General features: G+C 36.1%; 1 protein-coding gene across 9 annotated transcripts in view; it reads left to right on the top strand.

Annotated features, from left to right (window-relative positions):
• Positions 1-18,181, top strand: part of LOC137619491 (adenylate cyclase type 1-like) — a 423,950-nt gene that overhangs the window by 129,348 nt on the left and 276,421 nt on the right. For 7 of the 9 annotated variants that reach the window (XM_068349561.1, XM_068349560.1, XM_068349564.1 and 4 more), the window contains exons 4-7: positions 4,627-4,745; positions 11,439-11,550; positions 13,897-14,024; positions 16,981-17,043. In XM_068349561.1, coding sequence (XP_068205662.1) covers positions 4,627-4,745; positions 11,439-11,550; positions 13,897-14,024; positions 16,981-17,043 — 422 coding nt within the window. The remainder of the gene's footprint in view (positions 1-4,626; positions 4,746-11,438; positions 11,551-13,896; positions 14,025-16,980; positions 17,044-18,181) is intronic. The other 2 variants (XM_068349565.1, XM_068349567.1) reach the window with 1 other exon arrangement.

Consider the following 18,181-nt stretch of genomic DNA (forward strand, 5'->3'; position numbering starts at 1 on the left):
TATATATATATATATATATATACACATATATATACATACATACATACATATATATATATATATATATATATATATATATATATAAATATATATATATATATACACATGCGCACACATTTACCCATGTAAAGTTGGCATTCTCATTGGAAGAAATAATATTTATTTTAGAATGATTGAAACCACCGTGTAGAATGTAAAGGGTGAAGAATTAAATGATAAGAGAATGGAGGAACTTAATAGAAAGTACATCGATTGAATCTGATCTCTGAACAAAAGGAAAGTTTAAACACTATAGTTACAATATTCAATAGAATTAAAATATTAAGAGAATGATTTTCGATTGGTCATAGTGATTTTATTAAAGTTTAACTGAATTCTAACTCCCTGCACTTCATACTGTACGCTGTTCTTAATGCGCAAATAACCGTTTGGTTGCTTAGATTATATGATACGAAATAAAGATTTTTTTTCTGCTTTTTCTTTTTCTTAATTTGGAGTTACTCTCTCTAATGTCCCTCTAAGGGCTCATATACTGTATATTTAGCCTGGCTTCTTCTCCCATCTCCCTCATTTCCGACCCTTCATATTTTATTTTTCTTTGTAAAGTATACTCTTTTCTGCCAGACTTCTATTCTCTTGCTGTTTTTAAGCCATGTCATTTTGATCCTGCCATTCTCCTGTCGAAATCGTGCTTCCTGTCTTTAGTGAAAAAAGAAAGGCTTATAATAACTCCTGAGTTAATGTTCTTTATCGCAACTTCCGGCTAGCACCAGGTGATTGTGGTCAGAAAGGCTATGATGTGGGGGGAGGGGGGGGGGGGCGGCAATGCTTGGCAGGGGACGTGGATCGAGCACGTGGGTAATAGGTGTCGGAAAGGAAGGCCATGCCCGCTATCAAGGGCAGAATATATATATATATATATATATATATATATATATATATATATATATATACACACATTATCTATCTATCTATCTATATATATATATATATATATATATATATATATATATATATATATATATATATATAGAATGGGTCCTTACAGATTGCAAAAGAAGCAGGGGAAGGATGAAGAAGACTGTAGATTGACGAACTAAGAAAGTTTTCTGTTTTAGACTGGCACAAAAAGACCATGAACAGACGAAAGTTGGAGGACATGTCAGAGGTCTTTGTCCTACAGTGGAGTATAAACGGCTTATTGTTTGTGTTTATATCTTTTAAGGTACCAATCTAAATTTCTCCTTAAAAAAAAAAGACTCCATATACCACACAGTGTCCTCTACACGGTAAGATCATACACTTGAATTACTCTGGGCAATGTGGTATAATAACCAAGCTATGATATTGTATAACCGTATATGAGTGAGCGAGATTTGAGTAAATGGCACTAAGTAAGGAGTGGGGGTTAGATCAAGTAGGTTGATTCAATTCTCGCAAGTATTCCATTATTGCCCTTTGTCACTCTCTGGCATTGTCTTTCTCTAATTGCTATCTGTTTCATTCAACGTGGTTGTATTACGCTAGGCAATTAATGATGCTGTCAAATCTACTGTATATACAATACAAAGATCTTTGCATCATTCTTCACAAACATTCAGAACTTTGGTTAGTGCTGATACAGTGTAAATGTGTATATGTGTATATATATAATTTATATATCTATATATCTATGAATACACACACACATATATATATAGACATATATATATACATATATATATATATATATATAGTATATAACATACATATATATATGTACATATATATATATACACACACACATATATATATGTGTGTGTGTGTGTGTGTGGGTATGTATATATATACTGTATGTGTATATATATATATATATATATATATATATATGTGTGTGTGTGTGTATATATATATGTGTGTGTGTGTATATATATATATGTGTGTGTGTGTGTATGTATATATATATATATATATATATATATATATATATATATATACTTCCCTAGCTTATATTGCAATCTAATGGGACCCATTTGGCTATTTTTAATGCCCAGCTGTTATCTGTCATTCTCATTATATGTCTTGGCCATGTCCATTTCTTATCCTTTAACCTCGTGTTGTTAGAATATCATTTGTGCTGTTTTTTTCTGTCTCTTAATGTTATTCGCTTCACTATTCTCTTCATATCTCTTTGAGTTATAACTTGCTTATATTCTTAGGCTTTAGTTAGGCTCCAAGTTTCTGATGCATAAATTAATGTTGGTATAGCTATCTGACTAAATACTTTTCTTTTTTATAATTAGACATTTTACTTTTCATAATCTTATTTTATTTACTAAATTCTCTCCATCTCATGCTTGTCCTCCTTTTAAATTAGGTCTCGTGTCCTGAGGAAGCACTGTCTGTTCTAGGTACATGCTTCATTAACAATCTCTAGAGATTTACCCATAACCCTTTTGCAATTCCTCCTATGGTTCACTAAACAGAACTACAGTATGTCATCTGCAGATCTTAAGATGTTAAGGTATTTCCCATTAATAGGCATACGGTGAATGATTTAGTAGGGATTGGGTCTCCCTGTCTAACTCCTTTCTCAAGTGGAATTTTATCTTCATGTTTGTATAGTTTTGGGATTGCTGTATGAGGTAGAAATTTATTTCTATTTGAACACGACATTGTGTTGATTTTCATCCATATTGACTAATTAGGGGTAATTCGAATTAAATGCTATCAATTGTGTCACCTGGTGGGCCGGGAAGTCGGGAAAAACTCGCTGGTAAGAGACTGGTGTCTCTCTAGGTAAATCCTAATCTGCAGTTAACAGTTAGGTTTCGACTTCTTTTCAGCCTCTGGTGGAATGGTTGGAAGCGACCTGGTCTTTCATTTGAAGGGGCTAGGGTTCGATCCCAAGTATGAGGTAGAAATTTATTACTATTTGAGCACGATATCGTGTTGATTTTCATCCATATACATACATATATATACACACACACACACACACGTATATATATATATATATATATATATATATATATATGTATATACTTATATATGTATATATATATGTGTGTATATATATGTAAATATATGTATATATATGCATATATATGTATATATCTGTATATATATATGTATATATATATATATATATATATATATATATATATATATATATATATATACACACACATATATACCCATATATATATATATAATATATATATATATATATATATATATATATATATATATTTATTTTATTACTAGCCAAGCTGCAACCCTAGTTGGAAAAGCAAGATGCTATAAGCCCACCGGCTCCAACAGGGAAAAACAGCCCTGTGAGGAAAAGAAACAAGGAAATAAATAAACGATATAAGAAGCAATGAAAAATTAAGATAAATATATTTTTAAAAACATTAGCAACATTAAAACAGATAATTCATATGTAACCATAAAAAGACTTATATCAGCCTGTTCAACATAAAAACATTTGCTCCAACTTTGAACTTTTGAAGTTCTACTGATTCAACTACACGATTAAGAAGATCATTCCATAACTTGGTCACAGCTGGAATAAAACTTCTAGAGTACTGTGTAGTATTGAGCCTCATGATGGAGAAGGCCTGACTATTAGAAATAACTGCATACCTAGTATTTACGAACAGGTTGGAACTGTCCAGGAAGATCTTAATGTAAAGGATAGTCAGAATTATAAAAAAATCTAATGCAATATGCCAAAGGAACTAATTGAACAACGGCGCCAGAGATTAATATCTAGATCAGGAATAAGAAGTTTGATTAACCATAAGTTCCTCTCCAACAAATTAAGATGAGGGGGAATTAACGTTAGCCTTTGTTTAGCCATGGATTCGAACCCAAACTGAGGTTACAGTGACTCTTATCTTTCTAGTGGGAAAAACGGGCCACTGTAACCTCAGTTTCGACTTTGCCTTGGTTTGAACCCTTGGCCGACCAGAAGCGATTATCATAAATTGATTCCCTCTTTGGTCTCTGATCCCAAGGCGAAGAAAATTTGATATTAAGAGGTGCTTATACATATATATATATATATATATATATATATGTATGTATGTATGTATGTATATAAAATATGTATATGTATGTATATTTATATGTATATATATATGTGTATATATAAATATGTACATATATATGTATATGTATGTGTATATATATGTATATTATGTATACATATGTATATATATATGTATATATATATACACATATATATGTATATATATATATATATATATATATATATATATATATACTGTATATATATATATATATATATATATATATATATATATATATATATATGTGTGTGTGTGTGTGTATACATAAATATACTATATATATATATATATATATATATATATATATATATATACCCATATATACATATATATACATACATACATATATATATATATATATATATATATATATATATATATACTGTATATATACATTATATATATATAAATATATATATATATATATATATATATATATATATATATATATATATATCTTACCCTCAGATTCTACTGTATAACTATGTATTCTATGTCTGTTATTTACTAAAAGCTATGATATATAAAACATTTTTATTTATCATTTCAGGAACGACTATTGCTGTCAGTGTTGCCACAACATGTAGCCATGGAGATGAAAGCAGACATTATCAAACCTGTCGAGGGCCAATTTCACAAAATTTACATACAACGTCATGAAAATGTCAGGTATGTGTTAGTCTAATTTAGAATTCTCAGTTTTGTAGTTCTAAATTGGGACTGCCATTACATTTTGTGAATTGTGAAGCAGTTTTTCTCAAAGGTAAAAAGTTATTTGTATAATTTTCAGAGGTTTTATAGTATTATTAACATTTGTGGGTTTAAATATTAAAGTTCACAATGTCATCTTCTATCTTGTTCCCCTTTTTGACTCTTACTCGTCATTGCTTTGGTGTTTTCAAAACCTTCCTGATTAATTGTTCTTCTTAATTTCTCTTCACATATTTTACCTAATATTTAAAGATATAGTGCTTGAAAAATTAAGCATCAATATGGGATTTAAGAACAATTATTATTTATTATTATTATTATTATTACTTGCTAAACTACAACCTTAGTTGGAAAAGCAGGATGCTATAATCCCAAGGGCTCCAATAGAGAAAATAGCCCAGTGAGGAAAGGAAATAAAATACAAGAGAAATTCAAGAACAATAAGAACATTAAAATAAATCTTTCATTTATAAACTATAAATAAAACTTCAAAATAACAAGAGGAAGATAAATAATATAGAATAGTGTGCATGAGTGAGCCCTCAAGCAAGAGTTCTCTAACCCAAGACAGTGGAAGTCCATGGTACAGAGGCTATGGCTTTACCCAAGACTAGAGAACAATGGTTTGATTATGGAGTGTCATTCTCCAAGAAGAGCTGCTTATTATAGCTGAAGAATGTTTTCTACCCTTACCAAGAGGAAAGTGAGAGAAGAAGAATTGTTTGGTAATTTTAGTGTTGTCAAGTGTATGAGGAAAGAGGAAAATGTGTAAAGAATAGACCAGGCTACTCTGTGTATGTGTCGGCAAAGATGAAATGAGCTGTAACCAGAGAAAGGGATCCAATGTAATACTCTCTGGCCAGTCTAACGACCCAATAACTCTAGTGGTAGTATCTCAACTGGTGGCTGGTATCCTCAAAAAGTAGGATTTATGTACAGTATATCTTGCTATTTCTAATATAATGATGAAAGGGTACCCACAACAATTTGAGCTCAGGTGAAAAGAATTTCTATAATGCTCAATGTTTCTTTTGACACAAATACAAACCCTCGCTCTTTTCAAGGGGTTACTTAGCGTAGCTGGGTGTTCACAGCTGTAAAAAACTTAAACGAGATGGCTCTCAAACTACCCAGGTGTGGGGGGGGGGGTAGAAGGAGAGGCTCTACTCAACCCACACACTCGCACTCGATCTCAACCTCAACCCCTTTTGACTTGGCTGTTGGAGAGAGTGGACGTAGTCACTCCTTTGACTCTGGTTTAACCGGCATATCTAACTTTCTAACTTGCAATACCTCCATCCCACCCATGACTCGTGCTATGTGACTCGACCATGGGTAAGGAGGTACCGCGAACATGATGTTATAGCTAGCTCTTGTGAGCGAGACCTGGCTTCTAGCACCTATTATGCTCAAGTGCCAGTTCCATCCCGATCCACCCATTCCCGGGGATCCCGATGCCGAATGGATGTAGAATATAGTTAAAGCATTTCTAGCCACCCAATCTGCCCAGACTTCATCTGTTCTTTCTGACTGGCCACCAGAAATCCCTTTGACATTGGATGTGTCTTCAGGGACTCAACCCTAGCTGGCACAGCGTAGTAACATCCTTCTTTGCTCCAGCTGCCCTTTTGGTGTTTGTACCTGAGTTTAGGGGCCCTACTCAACCAGCCCTGCTGCGGCCAGTCGCCACTAAATTACCGATCTCTCATGTGTCTTGGTATCAAAGATTTGTTTGGACGGCAAATTCGAAACTCGCTGATCGTACCCATACCTTTTATTCAAGGATCTTGTTCTAGATCTTTCCAAAGTTTATCAGAGGCGGTATAAGCGTAGGCAGGTCATGCCACCTTTAGACAATACCTTAATCCTCGCATCAGTAGGGGCTCAGAGATCTCTTGTAGTCTTTTAGGCCCTTCCCTTTAAAGGCAGACAATTTGCCTTCCTGTACGCCTCTCCTGAGACTTCCTTCCACCTCCCGAGAACGTCCTTGAGCCTCAAGGTCTCCAGAGTCTTCTCAGTCGTGGGAAATAACAGCTCCCCTACTCTCTCCCTTGAAAGGAACATAAAGCATCCTTAACTCCTTCATAGGGTAGGAAGGACATAGCTTCACTGCCTAAGACTTGGGCCTCATAACTTGTTGACGATCCTCTTCTTCATCGAAAGATCTAAGAAGTCTTGGTTGGTGCTTTGGCACCTCAGCCTAGGGAAGCTGCTCCCAGGCCTCGATTTCTGCTATACCTATTGATGATGATTACGACCCACCCCTGCCCCAGCTGGGTATTAGTCAGGAGGTGGAAGTCCTTATTGCTGACTTGGAGTGCTCAGATGGCAATAACTGTGACATGCCAGCCCTAACCCTCCTACCACCGAACTGGGGGAATCTGACTCCATCTTCCTGCAAGTTTTGGCTTTCATCCGTAAAGTCAATGGCATTACGGAACCCACTTACTTGGCTCCAGAGGATCAGGGTGTATCCTTAGACCTACTCTGTATTGTTCCCAGACCAAAGCAATCTAGACTTGAACTTCCTTGGTCTAGACTGGCAAAAGGGTTCCCTTAGGATGGTGAACTTGCAGAATTCTGCTAGGAAGGACTTCCTCAGTGTGAGCAGCCCCTTGAGAATACTTTTTCCTCTGTTTGTTAGGCAGCAGAAAAATTATATCCAGGTGGATATTCTACTCCCCTGCCAGTAGACCCAGCTGTATTGGCCTTGACTCAAGGGACGTCCCTGGACAAGTTGTCTTCGCAACCAGTCACCTTCGGTTCGAGCAATGCCCTAGTTATGGAGAGGATTTCAGTGGCAACCCTTTTAGCCTCTTCTTAGATGGACCATTGGTCCGGTATAGCTGGCTACATGGCTGATAATAAAGATCTGTCCAAGCCAGAAAGGAAGAAGTTTTTCAACGATTTCATCATGTCGAATTTCTGGCTCAGTGCTGCCAGTCAATGAGCCAGTTGGGTCCTAAAACGGCAAGACTGTATTGTCTCTAGATTTTTGAAACAGGTGACAAAGAGGGAAATATTCCTTTTGCACATCTCCTTTGTCTCCATTCCTTCCATGCTCCCTGTGGACGAAGTTGAAGTAGAACACCGCCAAGAGGCCTCCCCAACTCAGATGACCCTTTCAAAGTAAAGGCCACGGAGGGTGGGGAGGCAAAGCCACCAGACGAGGACAATGCCACTGCTAGGGGAAGCCATTCTATCCTCAATACCACCAATGGGCATGCCTTCAACTCAGGTGGCAGGATTGGGAGAGCCAAGGATCCGAACTTTGGATAGTATGTGTCCTTCGGGCAGGGTATGTTGTACCTTTCACCAGCTCTCCCCCTCCCCTGATTCATCACCTGTTAAATCCCCTGCTTCTCCTTGTTAAGGAATTGGTGAAGGACATTACCCTTTAGGTGGAAATCTCAACAATTTTAGAGATAGGTGCTCTCCAAGAGGTTGTAGATGGATCCCCAGACTTCTTCAGTCGGCTCTTTCTTGTAGAAAAGTTATCTCAATGCTGGAAACTAGTCATAGAACTATCAGTCCTGAACGAGTTTATCCTTCAAACTGCGTTCAGGATGGAGACTGCAGGCATGGTTAAACAGTTGATCAGACTGGGAGACTTCATAATGGTGGACTTGACAGACACGTAATTCCAGATCCCAGTCCATTCCTCCTCAAAGAAGTACCTTAGATTCTGTCTGCTCAACAGGTTATTTCAATTCTGAGTGCTTTGCTTCAGCCTGTCGACTGCACCTTAAGTGTTGAAGAGTGTTTACTCTCGTTTCAGCCTGGGTCCATGCCAACAGCATCTGTCTCCTGCTATCTGGGAGACTCGATGGTGACCCTTCTCATACACCGAGACATGCTTCTTGAGTTTTGCCCCAAACTGGGCATCATGTTAAATCTCAAGAAGTCATCTCTGCAGCCCAAAAAGGATCTGGTATACTTGGGAATGCACATCAATACTTAATTGGAAAAGATCTTTCCATCTCAGAGCAGAATCGAAAGGTTCAAAGAAGTGGCTCTTCCCTTCCTGTTGCAGAGGTCTCTGTCAGCTCATCAGTGTCCGCAACTACTCGGGCACATAGCTTCCTTGAAATGCTTAGTCCTCAATGGTTGACTCTGCAAAAGGTCACTTCAGTGGCAACTGAAGAACAGCTGGTCCCAAAGCAGGAATCCTGTGGGGAAACCCATCTCGATAGGACCTGAGCACAGGAAGGACTTGTTTTGATGGATGCAAGACTCCAACCTTTGTCAAGGTGTTGTCCTCCTCTCCCCCCCTCCAGACATGATACTCTTCACAGAGGCATCAAAGGAAGGATGGGACGCTCACCTGCTGCAGCGCATGACCTCCTGGCTAAGGTCTGACCCCGATCGGCAAAGCCACATGAACTTCCTGGAATTGAAGGTGGCCTTTCCAGTCATTCAAAATTTCCAACTTCTTACAAATCTCTCGGTAGCGTTGATGAGCGACCACAATACCGTGGTAGCTTACCTTAACAAACAGGGAGGTACCTTCTCACTACAGCTCTGCCATCTAGCTGTTGAGATTCTGAGATGGACCAAGAGCAAGCAGATGTCCCTTTTGGCCCTGTTTATCCCAAGAAAGAACATCCTTCCGTACATCCTGAGTTTCTGGGGTTTGCCTCTAATAGACCTGTTTGCGACAACCCTAAACCACAAACTTCTGGATCCACAGGCAGCGTTTCAAGATGCTATCCAACATCCATGGTACAACATGGACGACTGTGTGTTTCCCCCGTTTTATCTGATCCGAATGCTCATGAACAAAGTGAGATCCTCATCCAACCTAACTATGACACTCATAGCTCCGCCATGGCAACACACAGAGTGCCTACCCTGACCTTCTGCTATTGCTGAAGGAGGTTCTGAGGGAGTTGCCCCCCTTACATGACCTTCTTTGTCAACCTCACGTGAAGATATACCACTAAGTAGTCGCACTTCAAGCCTGAAGGTTATCCATCATCTCTTCACTCAGAGAGGCTTTTTGTGACCATTGTCGAAAAAGATGTGCGAGTTTAGAAGAAGTAGCTGGGATATATCGTTCCCCCTTTTATATTTAAGAGCTCAGGCTGCTCTGGAAGAAAGCAGTTAGTGACACTTCCTTCCTCCAAGTACAAAGAACATCAGAAGAACCTCTGCATCTTCAGGGGAATCATTACTAAGGACCTCCCTCGAGCATATGCTGGGGATGGGCTTTCCGCAACCTTAGTGTTTCACAAAATCACTATTATACTAGTCTCCAAAACCACGTTTGCAAGTTTTTGAACGCTCTGATAGAATGTATTCAGGAGCACCGTCTCTTTTTGATAGAGAGAAACTATCATAAGAGCCTGTTTATCCTCAGGGGAAGCGTCACTAAGGACCCCCCTCGAGCATGTGATACATGACTTAACCTCAGCGTTTGCAAAACCTCGTATTATACAAGTCCTCAAATTACTGGATAGAAGGGAAGCCCACCGTTGGATATCTCCCTTAAATATGGCACATTCAAGTCTATAAGACATTCTCTCAATGGGCATCGTGGTGACGGCACTATTACCTAACTGACAGTCCTCACAGGACAGTTCCAGCCTCAAGCCTTATTACTCCGACATTCTTGGCTAGAAAGGTCGCTGAGGTGGATAATGATTGTCGTTGGAGTTGAAGCCTGCCCTGGGGTTTTTCACACCAATGCAAATGTGTGTGCCTCAATTTCTTTAGTACTTATAGATATACAGTACTGAAAAATTACCCTCCTGTTTATTTTGTAACACTTGATGTTCATACCAATGCCTTTTGATAACTGAACGAACAGCCTTACCTCGTTATGACCTGGCTACTCCATTCCATGGCAGATCTCTTAGATCACTTACTATTATTATTAGTAACTATCAGAGAAAGTTTTCAACTCAAGAATTGGAAGTGTTGGCCTTGGCTTTTTATGATCCGGTTACACTATCCTCTATGATTCACTTTGATTTCTTGCTATTACTTATAGTAATTAAATCTATCAAATAGGAAGCGTTTACCCTTTTGTTTCACGGAGACTTCCTCTCTCCTAAGGAAGACTCCTCATATAATGACTCGGAAGTTTGTATCTACAGTAGGATTAACCTAAAAATTTTATATAATTTTTATTTTTTCTAGCTATTCAAACCCTAGTCATTTACTAAAGGTCCCTCCTCAACCTCCCTACAAGTCTTTGACCAGGTGAGTGTTGTGAGAAGTCACGGTGAGCAACCTCCTGCTTGCTCCTTGCAAATGCGCTGCGTTTACCCAGCATGAAGCAAGACGTAATCAACCAAATTTTTATTGGCTGGCCATAGAAAACATGATTAGTAGTAACCCCATATAAATTACTTGGGTATGTATAGCTAGGAAAAATACAAAATATATAAGATTTGTAGTATTAATGCAGCTCTTGTTTTAATATATTCTTTGCACTTGATAAAACATTCTACAGTACTATATATGCAATGTACAGTTCAATATATTGTAAAAAGATTATTCAGTACTATACCTCTTTAAATACAATATTTATTTTATTTGTATGGGTAGACAAGTTAAAATACAGTACAATGGTAACTGGTAAAGGTTTCTAAATCTTTAGCTTTTTTTTCAACTTTCATGATAAAACAATTATATTTCTGATTTCAGTATGGTGTTTGCTGATATTGTAGGATTTACAGTGTTAGCATCTCAGTGCACAGCTCAGGAGCTTGTCCGTCTTCTAAACGAACTTTTTGGTCGATTTGATCAACTAGCCGATGTAAGTTTTTATTACTTAGGTATAATAAGATTTATATATGTTTCTACGCAGATACAAACCTTTGTTCTTTACATAGGAGAATGATAGAAGCAAAGCTGGAATATGGCAGTTACAGATTATAACGAGGTGTCAACAACCGGCCAGTAGTAGGGAAGCATCCCCTTTCCCCCTGCTGGCTCAAACCACATTTCCTCTACACCAAAATTTCTTGTTACTCCACCAAGTTGCTCATCTGCTTATATAACTGTTGGCATACATGGATTGCTAAGATATACCAACTAGCACAGATTATTAACAAACTACAATAACATAATACTCACAGTACAATGCTGTACATATACAAAATATACAGTAAAGTATTGTACTTATTTGTAAGTGTTGCTAATTTATTGTATGGTACAGTACAGTAATACAATAATTAACCTACCTGGATTTTTTACACTCATATTTTTAAGCTATTTTATTGTAATACAAGCAAGTTTCATTGATGTTAATATGTACATATATGTATACTTAAGTAACTAAAGTACGTCACACTTGTGCGCGCACACAATATTTTTTAATTGTGGTTAGCTGAAAGCAGAAAGAAAGCCTAAATTAAATGGAGAGAGAGAGAGAGAGAGAGAGAGAGAGAGAGAGAGAGAGAGAGAGAGAGTGAGAGAGTGAGTGTGTGTGTGTGTGTGTGTGTGTGTGTGTGTGTGTGTGTGTGTGTGTGTAGGTTGTTCACCATACAATACAGTACTGTTCAATGTGTTTTTTAACTTGAAAGTGTACATATTGATATAAAATTTATTATAAATAAATAACCATGACATTAAAAGAAAATATGTTACAATCTGATGTTTATTTAATGTAATGAAAGAAAAATACAGTAAATCAATAAATCGCTAATATGTTTGTGCTTAGTAGCAATGTGCATTCGTACATACCACATAGTACTGTTCGTTATGTTTTCAACTTAAATATCTACTTGTTGATATATAATTAATTGTAAACAATTAATCATCAGACTAAAAGGAAAAATATGTTACAATCTGTTATTCATTTACCAAAATAAAAGCAAAATATATCGCTGAGTTTGATATGCACAGTAGCATTTTGCGTTTGCTTATACAGTAATACCTTGAGATACGAGTTTAATGCGTTCCGGAACCAAGTTCGTGTGTCAATTTGCTCGTATCTCAGATTAATTTTTCCCATATAGAATAACTAAAAACAATTAATCCGTTCCCACCCTCTGAAAAAACCCTAAAAACAGTATATTATAGTGGAAAAAGATGATTTTTTTTGTTCTAATTCACATTCTACACTCACAAAATAACAAATACCAATGAACTGGTTATGATACTCAATAAAATATAACATTATTATGGAGATCTTACCTTTGAGACAGACGGTAGTGGCTATCGGCGGTGTGTGAGGAGGGGGAGGAGGGATAGAGGACGGGGAGGAGAGATACTTGACGGCAACACGTTCGGTATGCAACACTTTTGTAACACTACGTAACATAACCTTAACTTTAAATATTACTTAGAGGAAATTAGCAACTTTAAATTTAACTTAAATGAAATTAGCTTACTGTACGCACACTTAAAAATAAAATGTTAATCTTACGTTACACTAAACTTAATTCTAATTTTGTTTTCATTTTCATTATTTACTTTTCTTCTTCTTCCGGCTCTTTTTGCCTCGCTTTCACCTTCACTTTTTGACGGCCTATTTAAAAGGAACCTATCTTGGGATGTTTGCTTTTGTCTCCCCTTCATAATGTTGCGAAAATGACGCACGCAAATGTCGTCACAATATGCTAACGCATGACCACACGCCAACTTGTCCAGGTGCCTCTTTTCCTTAAGATTAGAAAATTCCTGCCACTTCACTAACATGTCTTTGATTTCTGCTGTAGAAAGGCGTTCCTCGTCTTCTACCTCCTCCTCGCTACTGAGCTCCTGCAACACCTCCGAATGTTGCATCTCCTGGTTTGTTGGTGAGCCAGGTAGGGGCCAATGCTTTGCCACTAAAGGTAGGGAACCACTGGTGGTAGTTTTGGTAGTTGATGCCTCATTATAATTTTTAACAGCCTTATTCCAGATTTGCTGTTATCATTCTCCTATGTAAAGGACTTAGGTTTGTATAGCTAGAAAAATACAAATTACTTACAAATTTGTCATGTTAAATAATTTAATGCTAATCAATTGTTAGATGAAAATTTTTGCATTCATGTAAAGTATTGAAAATTATTTTTCTTAATAGAAGGTTTAGATATTTATAAAAATCTTATGCTGAACTAATATTCCTTAACAGCATATATTAAGTGAGAAATTACTGTGATTGTATTATTTGCAGGACAACCACTGTCTTCGTATAAAAATCCTTGGAGATTGTTACTACTGTGTTTCTGGTCTTCCTGAACCTCGAAGTGATCATGCAAGGTGTGCTGTAGAAATGGGACTAGATATGATAGATGCAATCGCGTAAGTATTCCTGGTATTTTGATAATTCTTTGTGTCTTATGAGGTATTACATTAATTGTTTGGTTCCATTTTTTTACATATTTGGTAACTGTCGTCGAGAGAAAGATAAATTTTCCAAGATTGTTTGTTTCATTTCTTATATAATACGTTTGTATAGCTTGTGTGTGTTTTGCACTCAAATCGCATAATGTCATACCACTCTTAGAAGAAAATGAAAATCAGGTTTCTCAGGTAGGCTGGCATCCTTTAAGTCCTTAGTAAGTAACTAAATCATTCTGTTTGTTTGCCAACTACTATGAAGCTAAAGTGATACTCAGACGTTGGGAACTCTAGATTTTCTCTATCAGATATTTTAATTTTTGTTGATTTTTAATTTTGCTCTCATTCCACTTATTTGATTATTTCCCTTGTGGTGGGAGTAATATTGGTCACACTAATGGAATTTCCATTGAACCATTTTTCAGTTTCAGAAACCACCTTGCCAATTTAGTTCCCAAAGTTCTTTAAGCGCTTTATTTACTTTTGCTCATCAGAATTAATGTATTCAGTTCTTTAATTTTTTTCTAAAAATTCTTCTGTTACTTCTCTTCTTTATTGAATGGGAGTTTTGTGTCCTAACTAATATAGCAAGTGATGACAGCTAGTACACATTTTAGTTTTATTTGTGAAGTTTGAAATATTGATGAATTTCTTAGGGCATGTTTAATGGCAGGTTCTTGCCTTAATCATAATCCTTTGAAAAATTGTTTGTTGTCAATGACCACATTAGCCAATTGTTTTCACTCCTAAATATATTTTTGCTTATCTAGAGCAATCATTATTGAGTTCAGTCTTTGATTGCAGAAGCATCAATGACTGGAGCCTCTTCCTTGAGATCTTTTACTTATGTTTCCTCCTATTTTTAAGATGCTCAGTCAACCAATCTTGTTATTTGATTCTTGCAGTTGACTTACCATATTAATTGTTTGAGCAACTTCATCTAGAACCAAGGATTTAGGGAAATTTCAGGCTGAATCGAGGAGTCTTTTTCGATGAAGAACATTCAAGTTAACTTTTAAGATGATTCACTTTATACTTGGATTATATTCTCTTGGAAGAAGAGAACCAGCAGAGCTCTTCCGATTATGTTAATACCCACAGAAATATCTTACCGTATAATTATGGTAGGCCTAAGATTGAAACTTCCAGATGCTGTTTCTTAAAGAGCAAATATGAAGCTCTCTTCTGCAAACCCTCTAGTTTTCCATCCACAAGTAGTTGAAGTGACAATGTTTCTGTAATATTGGGTCTCTGTAAATGACATCAACCTATCAAAGCTTAGTTTTAGAAATAATTTCACTTTTTGTAAATCGCCATCAAATATTGTAAAACATCTTTAAACATTGTCCAACATCATTTAGTGTTCAGAATCAGGAATAAATGAATTGTCCTCGTGTAGTTTTCCACCAGTGATTGTCCTGCAGTGGTGGCATATTTGTACAAAGGATATAAGGATCATATCTATGAGGACAACAAATGGGTACAAGCTCATTTTGAGGCATGTTAACTTCTCTTTTAGGATATCTGGAAATTTTTTTTTCGAATTCAACTTCACCCCAGTCATTGATATCCATTCCTCCTCTGGATTCAATGTCTCACATTTGCATGGATCACAGTTTTTGTGAAATTCTTTCTCTGCTCCGTGTATTAGGATCCAGATCTTCTGCTACGATGTCAGTATCTTTTAGGTCATGTGTTTAAGGAATTTTGTCCTTCACTACCTTAATTAGAGCTTATGTTTCCACCAATAATATTGGATAAATATCACCTTACAATGATGTACAACATTACTGGGATTAATGGTGAGAAAGCTCCTAGGGTCAGGAAGTAGATTTCTATCTTTTTCAACTAGGAATTGTCTGCTCTTTGGTTCTAAAATACAGATGTCCTTATTTAGTGCTTTCTATCCCCATCATTTCATCAGGATGAGCTGTTGCTTCTTATTAGTCATCTTGATCTCCATATCAGATGTCTTACTTTGTTGCATCATTTTCAAATAGTATGCCTGGTATTTGGCTTCTTATTTTGTTGTATATGTTTATCATATTTTCAAACAAGACTAGTCCAATCTTGACCTTCTTTTCCTCTTGGAGCTTTGGGTTTTATACAATCTACTCTGGAGGCCTCTTGTTGCCGAAATGTTCTTTTTGCATTGCCATTGTTAGCATGTCAATGGGGTTCCCCTCACAAATGCTGAAAAGTCTTTATTGAAGTAATGAATATGTGATAAAACATACAGTTTTATGTAACAAAATTTTTTTTTAGTTCAATTCCCTTGGTTAATCACAGCTGAAATAATTACAAAAGAATAAACTGAATAATGAATTACTTACGGGACTGTGGGGTTTGGTGTCAACTTTCTTGAGGAGCCTTATCATTTTTTCCTTGAAGTGGAATGACATGTCTGGGATTTTTGTGTGGGTCGTATGTAGGTTATGTTGAAGTTAGGGGTGGGTAATCTCCCCCTTTTAATAATGATAATGTAATATATTGGAGTTGAGGTTTTACTGAACTTTTTTTTATTACATTTTGTAGCTAAGCTAGAAATATATTCCTTGTCTGAACTTAACTCGGCCTGAAGTGAAAATTCTGGGATAAATACCTTTAAATTCAGTATTTGATGTTAGGGCAAAGAATGCTGTGAATTTGATACAAGAAAAGATTGGTGCTAATATATTGCTGAGAAATTTTATTCTGAGTTGAAAGTAATATTTGTTTGACTGAATATGCCTGAACATATAATAGTATTTCATGAGAAATGGGAAAATGTCTTGGTCAGGTATCAAATGTTTATTGGATGCTTATGTTGGGTTATTAGCCCAGTAATGATAATTGAATCATGCTGCTATTAATATGCTAAATACCATTAATAACTTGATGGCACAAATATTCTAGAGCACCAGCCTCTGTATTCCAGGGGTGGCTCCTGTTGGGGGGAAGACGATTCCCACATCCTTTCTGGCTTTCCCATCAAGATAGAGTTGAGTTGAATGCACCATTTTATTCTTCCTTGTCTCAGAAAAGAGGCTTTTGTTGACATTTGGGATTTGAAAGTCATTATACAGTATTCACTAAGCCCTTGACCTTTTTTGAAAATTCATTAATACTTGTAAACTCAAGACAAGCATTTGTTTTCTTGTTTATTCGTGGAAACTGCAGTATTAACAAAATCCTTACCACCTTGGCTAACTTATCTAACTTTACTTGAATGATGATATTTTCTACAAGTACTGTCAATCTACTAAATGAAAGTTGATTTTCTCTTTTTCAAAAGACCACAAAGAAAGATAACTTACATCTGGTTTGGTTATGTACAGGAACCTTCTACAATTTTGAGCACATTAAAATGAGTTGGCAGTTCGTATGTTGATTTTGTTGTAATATTCATATCTAGTAAGTAAATTTACACTAAAATAGTCTACTTTGAAAGAGCATTTACAGTGCATGTGGAGTATCTTCAAAATTTTTCGCTTGCTCCTGCATTAACTCTTCGAATTAATTAATAACCGATGTAGTAATTTATTTTAGATAGAATTTACTAGAGGATCTTGAATACTATTGAGAAATGAAGGAACAAATCTCAACTTTCAGAGTAGCCACACTTCTGGTAAACTGTTGCATTGCTTTCCATAGACTTGAAGTGCGACTATTTTGCAAAGCCTCAAAAATTATTTTTGAAATTATTTTTGGTCGTCTTTGAGTATGCCATATAAGCAATTGAAAAATTTACAAAAATGTAAGCTGTATTGAGAACTTGGTTTGATATCCGTAATTTGTTATTGATATCGCTAAACTCTAGTGACATTTTTGTGGCAAAGTATTGCTGGTATAATGATAACTGCAAGACAGCTGATCTGCAGTACAGTAAATATGTTTTTTGAGTATGAGGAAATTTATGTAAATGTTTTAATTACTTTGAATATAGGCAACCATCTCTATACAACTGATGAATAGAAAATTGATTGCTTATAGGATATTCACTTTTCCTTACCCTAAATCTAGACCCAATCTCTGATCAACCAATTACAGTATGTGCCCTCAGTGATCTTTTTATTTCTGAATTATACTTCTCTATACAGTACTGTAGTCTTTGTTAAATTTTCCTCTTCTATCATTCT

The sequence above is a fragment of the Palaemon carinicauda genome, chromosome 26 (assembly GCF_036898095.1).
Source record: "Palaemon carinicauda isolate YSFRI2023 chromosome 26, ASM3689809v2, whole genome shotgun sequence".
Classification (NCBI taxonomy): Eukaryota; Metazoa; Arthropoda; class Malacostraca; order Decapoda; family Palaemonidae; genus Palaemon; species Palaemon carinicauda.